General features: G+C 41.5%; 1 protein-coding gene across 2 annotated transcripts in view; it reads left to right on the top strand.

The window, feature by feature from the left end:
• Positions 1–9929, top strand: part of ARRDC4 (arrestin domain containing 4) — a 32253-nt gene extending 22324 nt beyond the window's left edge. For both annotated transcript variants that reach the window (XM_033919915.1, XM_033919916.1), the window contains exons 6-8: positions 4063–4225; positions 6540–6694; positions 6828–9929. In XM_033919915.1, coding sequence (XP_033775806.1) covers positions 4063–4225; positions 6540–6694; positions 6828–6875 — 366 coding nt within the window. In that variant the 3' untranslated portion in view covers positions 6876–9929. The remainder of the gene's footprint in view (positions 1–4062; positions 4226–6539; positions 6695–6827) is intronic.
• The last annotated feature ends 2532 nt before the right edge of the window (positions 9930–12461 follow it).

The raw sequence follows: 12461 nt of genomic DNA on the forward strand, positions 1-12461 counted from the left end.
TCCAGGATCTACACTCCTCATCGCCTCGAGGCAGATGCCTTTCTGCTGGATTGGAGGAATCGATTTCTGTATGCGTTTCCTCCATTTCCTCTCATTCAAAAGATTCTGGTCAAATTGAAATCGGACCAAGCCATCATGATTCTCATAGCTCCTCGGTGGCCCAGACAACCTTGGTTCTCCCTTCTGCTTCAACTCAGCAGCAGGACACCAGTCCTTCTTCCAGTGTTTCCTTCTCTGCTTACTCAACATCAAGGATCACTGCTTCATCCCAACCTGCAGTCTCTCCACCTGACAGCTTGGTTCCTCTCAACGTAACTCCTCACCAGTTTTCTCAAGCGGTGAGGGATGTCTTAGAGGCTTCCAGGAAGCCTGCTACTCGACTATGCTACTCCCAAAAGTGAACTAGATTCTCTTCCTGGTGTATTTCCAATGCCAAGGAGCCTCAGCGAGCTTCCCTATCCTCTGTGTTGGACTATCTTCTACACCTGTCTCAGTCTGGTCTCAAGTCTACATCTATAAGAGTTCACCTGAGTGCTATTGCGGCTTTCCATCAGCCTCTACAGGGGAAACCTCTTTCTGCTCATCCTGTGGTTTCCAGATTTATGAAAGGACTTTTCCATGTCAATCCTCCTATCAAACCTCCTCCCGTGGTTTGGGATCTCAATGTCGTCCTTTCTCAACTCATGAAGCCTCCGTTTGAACCTCTCAACAGGGCTCCACTTAAGTATCTCACCTGGAAAGTGGTTTTTCTGGTGGCCCTCACGTCTGCTCGCAGGGTCAGTGAGCTTCAGGCCTTGGTAGCGGATCCACCTTTCACAGTATTCCATCATGACAAGGTGGTCCTCCGCACTCATCTGAAATTCCTGCCTAAAGTGGTCTCTGAATTTCATCTCAACCAGTCCATTGTACTTCCAGTATTTTTTCCAAAGCCTCATTCTCATCATGGAGAATCGGCTCTTCACACTCTGGACTGTAAACGTGCTTTGGCTTTCTACCTGGATCGCACCAAGCCACACAGAACTGCTCCTCAACTTTTCGTCTCCTTTGATCCGAACAAGTTGGGACGACCTGTATCGAAGCGTATCATCTCCAACTGGATGGCGGCTTGTATCTCTTCCTGCTATGCCCAGGCTGGATTATCCCTTCCTTGTAGGGTCACAGCCCATAAGGTCAGAGCAATGGCAGCCTCTGTAGCCTTCCTCAGATCGACACCAATTGAGGAGATTTGTAAGGCTGCCACTTGGTCCTCGGTTCATACCTTCACCTCTCATTATTGTCTGGATACTTTCTCCAGACGGGATGGACAGTTTGGCCAAACAGTGTTACAAAATTTATTCTCTTAAGTTGCCAACACTCCCACCATCCCATTGAGGTTAGCTTGGAGGTCACCCACTAGTGAGAATACCTGCCTGCTTGTCTTGGGATAAAGCAATGTTACTTACCGTAACAGTTGTTATCCAGGGACAGCAGGCAGCTATTCTCACGTCCCACCCACCTCCCCTGGGTTGGCTTCTCAGGCTAGCTACCTGAACTGAGGAGACACGCCCGGTCCATCGGACGGGAAGGCACTGGCGCATGCGCGGTGCGGGCATCTCGAAACTTCTGAGTTTCTTCAAGCAAGACATTCTTGTGAGACGTCCGTATCGGGGCTCTGTCGGATGACATCACCCACTAGTGAGAATAGCTGCCTGCTGTCCCTGGATAACAACTGTTACGGTAAGTAACATTGCTTTTCTGATATGCTCTGTATGTTTCTTTATTATTTTCTGTATTTTTTTTTTTTTTACAATTATTGGTGATCCAGAGCTCCCCAGTGTGGGGGAAAGCTCTGCCTATGTGAAGAAAACTTGGGGTCTGCAGCTGGCAGGTTAATCCCTTGGGCACCTGTTTGGCCAGCCTGCAGAACATAAGAATTGCCATACTAGGAAAGACTGAAGGTCCATCAAGCCCAGTATCCTGTTTTCAACAGTGGCCAACCCAGGTCTCGAGTACCTGGCAAGAAACCAAGTAATAACAGATTTTCTGCTGCTTATCGGATTTCCCCAAGCCATCTCAATAATGGCTTATGGACTTCTCTTTTAGGAAATTATCCAAAATTTTTTAAAGCCCACTAAGCTAACTGATTTCACCACGTTTCACCTTGGCAGTGAATTTCATCAGAGTTTAATTGCACATTGTGAAGAAATATTTTCTCCAGGTTGTTTTAAATCTATTACTTAGTAGCTTCAGCGCATGCCCCCTAGTCCTGGTCTTTTTAGAAAGAGTAACTCCGTATTTTATAGACCTCTATCATATCACCCTGAGCTATCTCTTCTCCAAGCTGAAGTACCCTAACTAGATTTGAGGAGAGTTGTCCTATATCTAGAGATGACCAATGAGTTCTGTTTGTTGGACCATCTATTTGTGCTCACCACTAGAGCTAGACACAGTAGATCAGCATCTAAGGTGACCATTTCAAGATGGATTTGGAAGGCCGTTTCATTGACAAATGGTGTGGGTGTGGCCTCTTTGTAGGCAGAAGGTAGAGAGATTTCACCTATGAAGATTTGTAAGGCAGCGACTTGGTCCACAATGCATGTGTTCTTTAAGTTCTACAGAGTGGGCTTTGCAGCACAGGAGAATACTTTTCGGGGTCCTCAGTGTTACGAGCAGGCATAGAGGTCTTCCCTAGATTTGTATATCCCTAATGTCCAGAATGACACATCTATTGCACTAGAAAGAGATTAGGTTCTTATCTGCTAATACCTTTTCTAGTAGATAGGTGTGAATTGTGGAACCCTACCCCGTCACATATGTCTCCACCTGCCTACCGTCTGAGTCAGAAAGTTCAAGTAAAAACAGATTTTGATGTTGGTCAGACTTCAAGGGTATAAAGAAGCTATTGCTATAAAACGTTGGGAGTATGTTTGACCTCTATAAATGTTTGTTTGGTATGGTTATTTTGATGATTTGATTGTTCAATTAAAATGTTTAAACATGGTTTGTTATACTTTCAGAGCAGAACAGATTTGTAATTCGTGGAGTCTCCCCATAGCCCTCCTCCTTATGTGTTCCTATATAGGGCTATTGCCTGCTTTGGTACAAACTGAAGGGGGCAACAGGGTCCTCTGGTAGAAGGAGAAGTTGAAAACCTGACGTGGATTCCTTCTGCACGGCTTGTGAGCTTAGGGATAATATCCTAATGTCCAGAATGACACACCTATCTACTAGAAAAGATATAAGCAAGGTAGTAATATTTTTTTTCAATCACATCATTCTGTGCTCTGGAGGAGGTCATAGGCTCGATGGGTCATTACCTTCTGTGTTACTGTCTAGTTTTTCTGATCTATTCTAAAGATGTAACTGATAGGAATAATCTAATCTTCTATTTGTGCATCGCTCATACCTATACAGGCTCAAGGCTACAGTAAAGGGAAGCAAGAGGGGAGAGGAAGAGGAGGGAGACCCCATTGTAGAAAGCTTTGGTCACCAGAAAAGAGCAGTAAATCCTCAAATCACAGTCCAAGATGCAAATTAGAATTTATTAAATTTTAAACCATATAGAACTAACATTTTGGCTAAGAAACCAACCCTAATACACACCAAAACAATGTTCATCTGCAATGGAGCAAGATGGAGATGCCTTTCCTTTAATACTTTTTGTTTGTTTCCATACCATGGAGTTCTTTTAAGATAAGGCCTGTCATGTCAGGATGAACATTGTTTTCGATTTATGTTAGCAGTAGTACACCATGTGGTTAGTATTTGAAATACAGTATATTAAATAACTAATTTGTATCCTGGACTGTGATGTGGATTTGCTGCTCTTTTGGTGACCTTTTCTAAGGATTCCCAGGGAAAGGTCATGGAGTAGGGACCTTCTCTTACATGTTTGTGTGCAGCACTACATAGAGCTGGTAGCACTAGAGGAATTATTTAGTAATAGTAGACTTTTTAGGTGATAGGCACAATTCTTCCCCAATAGCATATGTCTCTATAGTTAAGAAACTAAATCAGAAAGGCGCATCCTTCTGTGTTTCATGTAGTCTTATCCCCTGCTTTTATTGTCATCTTGGTATTCAGGTATACATCCATATTCCTGGTGCTAACAAGCTGATGATTGAGCTGCCTTTGGTAATCGGCACAATCCCATATAATGGATTTGCGAGCAGGAACGGCAGTGCAGCCAGCCAATTTAATCTGGACATGAGTTGGTTGGCCCTGGCACTGCCAGGACACCCTGAAGGTGAGATGAGTTTATAGTTGGGTTCAAGTATTTGTAAGCATGTTTTGCATTATCATTTCATTTAAACTATTGGTGATTTGATTTGTATATTTTGTGTCCTCCAAATTCACTTGTTCTTGGTATCCAAGGCTTCTGAAAAACAGATATTAAAATAAATGCAAAGCAAAGCCCAATAGAACTGTGAGCTAAAACCCCAGAGATGGCTGATTCAGATTCCAATGTGATTTCTTGTACAAAAATATCTGAATAAACTTCAGACTTATCACATGTTAAGTCACTTCAGAACACAATTATTTGCATTCATTTCTGATCCACCACTGCTTTCTGCTACTTTTGAGAGTTTAGTTCAATTTGTCTGTCCCATAAAGTTCTCTTTTCACAAGCCCCTGCTTATCTTTCCTCTCTTATTACCCTTCACAACATGTGCATTCTGTTCTGTCTATAAAACACAATATCCAGATGGACACACAAATGTTTATTATAGCAGTTCTTGGTAATAGCAGAAACCAAACATCCAGTATAAAGAGTGGTCAGAATGACGAGGTCTGTGTTGTGAAGGCACATTTTGGCCAAAATATGGCTCATGTTGAGTCCGCTCTTTATACTGGATGTTTTGTTTCTGCTGTTACCACTAAGAATTGCTATAATAAACTTTTGTATGTCCATCTTGATACTGTGGTGTATTGTCACTGTTTTGTAGTTCTCTCTTCCCCTGGTGAGATTATTTTGGCCCCCTTTTTTTGTGTGTGTGTGACCTTGTGACTGCCTATGAATCGCACCTTAGCATTCCCTTTGTAAATAGATTATAGTTAAAATCTACTAAGCTTTGGCTATTTTCTGTAGTGCTTTGGACTCCCTTCCAAAATATCTGAGCTCAGAACATTCATATTGAGGTTCTGTGCAGATCTGGAGTTATCTCGGTGCTCGTGAGCCTTGCCGAAGGAATGCACTCCAAATTTTTTTTTTAATCTCTTCTACTTCACTCTGCTGTCCTCTATAGTGTTTTTTTCCCTTCTGCACGTGAGCCTGAAGGAGTGTTTCTGATCAGCTCTGCTTATTTCTTTTATTTTGGGTGGGTGGTGGGTTTTTTGATGTTTTCTTCATCTTTCAGTGCCAAGAGCTCCCTAGGTGAGGGCCCAGCTCTGCCTATGTAGAGGAGAAGCAGACTGAGGTTTGCCAATCCCTTGTGATACCTGTTAGCTAGCTTTGCAGAAGCCTTTTTGGAGCTTGGGGCTGTCCTCGGGTAGCATTGATAACCTACTGCTTTCAGGGGTTTGAGCATAGGCTTTTAGACATCTGTAGGAGGTTCAGTGGGGTCTTGTAGGGTGTACACTGTATTTCACCTCCCCCCTTTTTTTTTTTTTGCACATCTTTGGGGATGGAGACTGTCAGACACTGGTCAGACTGACAGCCCGAAGACTTTGGTTATGCAGGAGGACTATCTTAAAGTTTAAATTTTGAATATCATTGTCCAGTTTAATTTATATAGTTAAATGCTATTGAATATCCAAGGAAATAAACTATATATCTGCTCAATCTGATAAAGATATGTTTGGTTAACTTTGCCACAGACTCTTGTATACTAATGAATGTCCATTGGTTAGCGTTTGTTCATCTGTCAAACTGCAGTCTTGGAAGACTGCAAACAAGTTTAAGTTTCCAGGCTGGCATATGAGATTTATATACAGTAGATCAGTGGTCTCAAACTCGCGGCTCTGGGGTCACATGCAGCCCGCCAGGTACTATTTTGAGGCCCTCAGTATATTTATCATAATCACAAAAGTAAAATAAAACTCTTTCTTGATCATATGTCTCTTTAGCTATAAATTACAATATTATTATTAAGACTTAGCCAAAAAGAAAGATTTTTAAACTATACAGAGTTTTACCTCATGCAAAATTGTAATTTCATTAATAAGACATTAACTATTTCTTTTTTTTTTTTTGGCCCTCCAAGTACTTACAAATCCAAAATGTGAGCCTGCAAAGGGTTTGAGTTTGAGACCACTGCAGTAGATGTAGTGCATGCAAATATATCTCATGAATATTTATTAGGCATAGCTGAAAACTTGACTAGTTTGCAATTTTTCAGGACTACAGTTTTTGATACACCTGTTTTAGTGTTTCTATATAATCTGAGATGTGGATGGTGGCTTAACTAAGCACAGCCACTGCTTGTCCTGGGCTCCAAAAATGCCTCAGTATTGTAACTTTTTAAATTTAGTAATGGGTTGCTCTGCAACATTATTTGTTTTGGTTGCTTTTTGTACAGGTGGCACATTTTTTATTAATGGTGAATGTTCTTCTCTTTTAGCTCCACCAAATTATGCAGATATAGTATCTGAGGAAGAATTTTCTAGACATGTTCCTGCTTACCCACAGCCTCATGATTCTGTTGAAGCATTACATTATCCCATGTTTGCTATCATCCAGGAATTTCGATTTCAGCCTCCACCTTTATATTCAGAGGTAAAATGTTAAATGTAACTACCAATCTTAGACACTTATGCATCAAACCTAGGTCTAAATGTCTCGTAGAAGATTCTCTTTATTGGGGGAAAACAGATTTTATTTTCTTATGATTTTGTTTCCACAACTGCAGGTTGATCCACACCCCAGCCCTACAGAAGAAGATAGGTGTGCCATTTAATTCATAGTCTGGAAGGGCTGGAGATGACTGCCGAGCATTTTGCAATCAGCAGCCTGGTTGATGGAGTTAGCGGCATTATGTAAACAAGTCTGAAGCAAGAAAGTATGGGAGCTAATGGTGCAGAAATTAAAGCATCCTAGGTGTTTGAGAAACAGGTCCTTTTTTTTTTTTTTTTTTAAATTAAGCTGTATAAGGAACTGGAAAGATCCAAGATGGAGAAACATACATGACAGCAGGGTTGGAAGTTTTATACCAAAGAAAAGTAAGTTAAGGAAAAAAAAGTAACCAAAGCTACAAGGATATCTCAAACAGCAATGAGGATATGTCCATTCTAAACCTTAGAACAAACGTCAGTTGAAGAACCATACTGTGATTTATTTACATTTATCTTTACAATGGGGATAAAGAGCAAAGTGATTCAGCAGAAGCATTGCTATGCTTACTACTAAAATCCAGGGAAACATCGGTTTCTAATTTCATCTTCTATCTGGTTTCAAACAAGTGGGGTAATTTTTATCCTTCAGACTGCAATTAAAGTGTACAGCTATCGAACAATACCTACTTGTTCATGCACTTTTATCAAGGTGAAACTATTGGAAACCACATATTTGGTAAGAGAATGATTGTAATCTGTGCTAGTAAGCCATTTGTTTGGACAGTAACAGCAGAAAACCACTTGCCATGGGTGCAGGCTTGTAAACAAAGCAGAGTTGATTAAACCTGAAGCCTACCTCAGGTGGAATTTTTTTAAATTTTATTTTAAGGTCATAATTACTGTATTTTTCACTCCATAAGACGCACCTGACCATAAGATGCACCCTAAATTTAGAGGAGGAAAACAAACAAAAAAAAACCCAAAACCATTCTGAACCAAATTCTCCCTGCTAGGCTCTGTACCCAACCCCGCACTCCTTGCCAAGATGCACTTATTTCCACCCCCTTTTTGGGGGTGGAAAAAGTGTGTCTTATGATTCCTTAAAATGAAAAAGGATGTAAGATCTTTCCTGTCACCCAGATAAGAAAACAATACTATATGTACATGTTATGCTGTTTTATCTGGAATTAAACGCTCCAGTAAGCACAAAATTGTCCCATAAACCTTTGTGTTTATTATAGTTGTCCATTTCTATCTCTTTGCGTTCATATGTTTTATAACTGAAATTTTATGATGTCTGCAATATTTTCCACAATGGTCCTATTTCTCAGGACTTTAAAAAAGAAAATTTTAAAAAAACTTGCTTTGTTACTGCTCAGATGAGAATCGGTTAATTTATTTATTCATTCAATTTTTGATACTGTTCTCCCAGGGGAGCTCAGAATGGTTCACATGAATTTATTCAGGTACTCGGGCATTTTCCCCTGTCTGTCCTGGTGGAGCAGTGGACGGGGGGGATTAAGTGACTTGCCCAGGGTCACAAGGAGCAGTGTGGGTTTGAACCCACAACCTCAGAGTGCTGAGGCTGTAGCTTTAACCACTGCACGCACCACACACTCCCCTCTTGTCTGTCTTTGAAATGAAATATTGGTTTCTACTGCAGCTAGCAAGGGCTTGACTTACTGAGTGGCCCTTAACTCCTTACTCAGCCTCTGCTTTTCTCCCTGCCTTCTGTATCTGTCTCAAATATGTTTGATTTCCATCACTCTTCTATGTTGCTGATAAGTTATTTCAGACATTGATTTTATCTTTGCACGCATCATTTTTGTGGAAGCCCACAGGATATGTGGAATGATGCATTGTTGCTGAGTGAGCAGTTGAAACCTTGGAATAGTCACATAAACATCCATGGATGAGATCTACAGAAAGGGGGAAACTAGAAACTGAGCAAAGTCTTCAGTGGTGGGAAACTGATCAGATTGAAAAGGCAAGAGGCAAAAGTGCTGTGAAAGCAAAATGACAAATGGCAACCTTTTTAAACATCTGTTTACACTGTGTTACTGCCCATTCTGAACTGCTATACAAGGATTGTTTCAGCCAGGGAATAAACAAGCATTTTGGTGCTTTTACTAGGACTGCAAGTGGCAGGAATTAGACATGTCTTGTCTTCTGAACTATGTTTTTATATTGAAACATTTTGACATTCATCAGTGAACGTGAGAATACTGCATTCGCAGAGTTCATGGAATTTTGTGTTTACTATTTTCCTTAATTCAGCTCCAAACAAAACGTGGTTCTAGTTAAGTCTTTATACTTTTTCTAGTTCCTTGTCTTAGTAACAAAGTGCGCATTGCCCAAAAGCGGAAGTCTTACAAGCTGCTACGTGTAAGTCTCGTTATCTGCGTGTGGGAACCCTATAAAGATTAGATACAGTGTCTGAAGAGCTGAAGATGGAGAGTCGAGTGAAAGGATCCCTTCTAGTGAAGAAAACGGCAGATTCTGTGAGGTTATAGTCCAGGTCGTGCACAGGTGAAGCAGGGACTCTTTTGGGCTGCCATTTCTTTTTGAGATTAAAGTGCCATGAGGAACATTCATGGGGTGAAAATAGCACAGAAAGAAATCGTAAATGCTAGTGGTGGTTTTTTGGCTTTTTTTCTTTTATATATGAGGCAGAAATTTTGGAACTAAACACTTTATTTCCTACTGACAAATTTAAACAACATTGCAGCTTCTTAGTGCCCAATTGACAGAATTTTCCATTTATTGATATAATCATACTTGCTATGCTTAATATTCAGCTGCAAGTTAATGGAAGATTGACCGTCAATAACTACTCTCTGGTTAATATAAAGAATGTTTAGGTCATCTGGGCTATGACAAGAAAAAGGTACCGAGGCTTCAGTTTTCATATTGTCATTTATCATTTGCAGATAAACTGTGGCCTTACTTGCATCAACATGGGCCATGTAAAAACACTTAATTGTAAGAGAAACTCAAATATGTAAAGTGTATGATAACACTGTGTACAGTGTTTTGATAACTGGAACAGATGGCGTGATATTTGAATATACTGTCTGCGTGCAAAGCGTGTTAAAAAAAAAAAAGTTGTATTTTACATTGTTGAACCCTATGGGTTTGTTTACGTTCACTAATTAAAAATAAAATTGCGAGCAATATGAGTTGGGTTTTAAATTATTATTCTATGACTTGACTTTTTCTTTTCTTTTTTACCTTGGTTTTAACATTAAGGGCTCCTTTTATCAAGCCGCGCTAGCACGTAATAGCACACGTTAAACCGCTGGCCGCGCTAGCCGCTACCGCCTCCTCTTGAGCAGGTGGTAGTTTTTGGCCAACGTGGGGGTTAGCGTGTAATGAAAAGTTGCGCACGTTAACCCCGCTAGCGCGGCTTGATAAAAGGAGCCCTAAATCTCGGTTTCAAGGACATCATTTGCATATCTTTTTCTTTGTGGCGTGGAGGGGCATTTTTTATATTATTTAGAGTTCTAGCAACATATTATGATGTAGAATTCTGTATGGAGTTAAATTTGTTACTAAGAATCATATATGCTACATAGTTAACATATTTCTATCAGGACTGTGTATACAGTCTGAGGTAATACAGTGGAACCATGGTTTACGAGCATAATTCGTTCCAGAAGCATGCTCGTAAACCAAAATACTCATATCAAAGCAAGTTTCCCCATAGGAACTAAGGGAAACTCGCTTGATTCGTTCCCACCCACCCCCATCCCCCAAGGCTAGCAGTGCTGCTCTACCCCCCCCCCCCCCCCCAAGAACCGGCATTGCTCCCCGCTGCTCATGAAGGCCCCCCTACGTGATCTGCCATCCCCCGCTTGTTCCCCCCCCCCCCCCCCCACTGCAATCTGGCATGCCCCAGGCACCCACCCGATCACATTCCTTACCCCCATTTGGCACCGGCACCAATGCACAGGACATGCCGGTGCCTGTGCCTGAAGATCTGCCTTCTTCTTCGCGCTGGGCCTTGAGCATCTGCGCATGCTCAAGGCCCAGCGTTACATTAACGGGTGCTAGAATAATAATAATAATAACAACTTTATTTTTATATACCGCCAGTAATCTTGCGACTTCTAGGCGGTATATAAAAATAAAATTATTATTATTATTAGAATAGATATGTGTGTCTGTCTTTCTTTCTTTCTCTCTCCTTGGCCGCTTTGTGCCTGTCTCTTGTCTTTCTTTCTGTCTCTCTCTTTCCTTGGCTGTCTACCACCACCTCTTGCCTGCTCCCCCTGTCCAGCAGTAGGCCTTCTTCCTTCCTTTTAACCCTTCCCCCCCATCCAGCAGCACCTCTTACTTGATCCCCTTGTCCAGCAGTAGGCCTTCTCCTTTCCCTGCTTCCCCTGTCCAGCAGCCCCCTTTCCCTCTCTCCCTCCACTTCTTACCAGCATGGGACACATGATGGCTGTCTACCCCCAGCACACCTCTCTCCCCAAAGCAGCCCCCTTTCCCTGTCTCCATCAGCCTACCAGCATGACACAAATCGCCGCTGAATTCTAAGCCCCATGCACTGCAAGCTGCCCCACATGCCGCAAGCCCGCCTCCAATCAAATTCGGCACAGAGGTACACATCACGCTGTCGGGGAACACGACGTAAGTGCGCATGCGTGCTTAGGGGTTTTATTATAGAGGATGTTGGAAGAAGTTCACCAAAGTAAACAGTCATTGCATTTACCATCCCCCTTCCCAGGTATATGCTCCATGGCCCCAGGCTCACATGAGGACCATTGCACAGCATCACATACAGAATCATGTAGGTGAAGCCAAAAAGGTCCATCCTGATTTGGGGGGGGGGGGAGAACCATCTAAAAGAAAAATGCACAAAAACAAGCCATTGGGATTTAGGAGGGGGGCCAACATATTTAGTAGACTGGCCACACAGACATCCCAGTAGTCTGTCATATCCCTCTTTTAGCATTCTCTCGCCTTTATTTTAATTTTTAGATATTTTTTATTTTTTTAAGTTTAAACTTTTTTAGATTCATTCCATTGTAAACTGTTTGATATACCATTTATCAAACAGGTACCTAAAGTTTAAAGAAACTTGGGCTGAGGAAGCGCAGGCAGAATATGCAACACTTTTTATATTGAAATGTTCCTCTCGGAATACTTATGAGGATTTAAATGGAGAAAAGCTAGTATGAAAGGGCAATTTCACTGTGCAGCGATGGGACTTGGTAATGGGAAAGCAAAATTCAGTGACGACGGGGAGAATCTACAGATGTATCCACCCTCCCAAGCTCTCAACACCTTTGCCTCATCAAAGCTATTTTCAGTATGCAGCCACTTTTTTCTGTCTCACTTTTTTTCATTTGTTTTTGCTAATAATAGTTGGGCTAATTATCTCAATATCTCCTGCAGCCCTGTACCCTCTTTAATTCTCATTACCTGCATCCTATGTGATTTTACATAGCCACCAGGTCTCTGTAAATTGTTCTTTCTTGATGGAATACAATAAGAGCACACTGGGAGATCTGCAAAATCTCATTATACTCCTTTCTGCCATAGAGGGATGGCTCAGAACATAAATTAGGATATTATTTGGGTAACACTAGGGGGGGAAGCATTTTTAATGCTCCAGTTTGATCAGACAGTATGCCTTGCGTGTAGACGTAGCTAGTCAGAATCGCAGACAAAGAATTGCAATGTTTCCTTATTCTATACAGTTGCAG

This window comes from Geotrypetes seraphini, chromosome 14 (genome assembly GCF_902459505.1).
Source record: "Geotrypetes seraphini chromosome 14, aGeoSer1.1, whole genome shotgun sequence".
In the NCBI taxonomy this organism is placed as follows: Eukaryota; Metazoa; Chordata; class Amphibia; order Gymnophiona; family Dermophiidae; genus Geotrypetes; species Geotrypetes seraphini.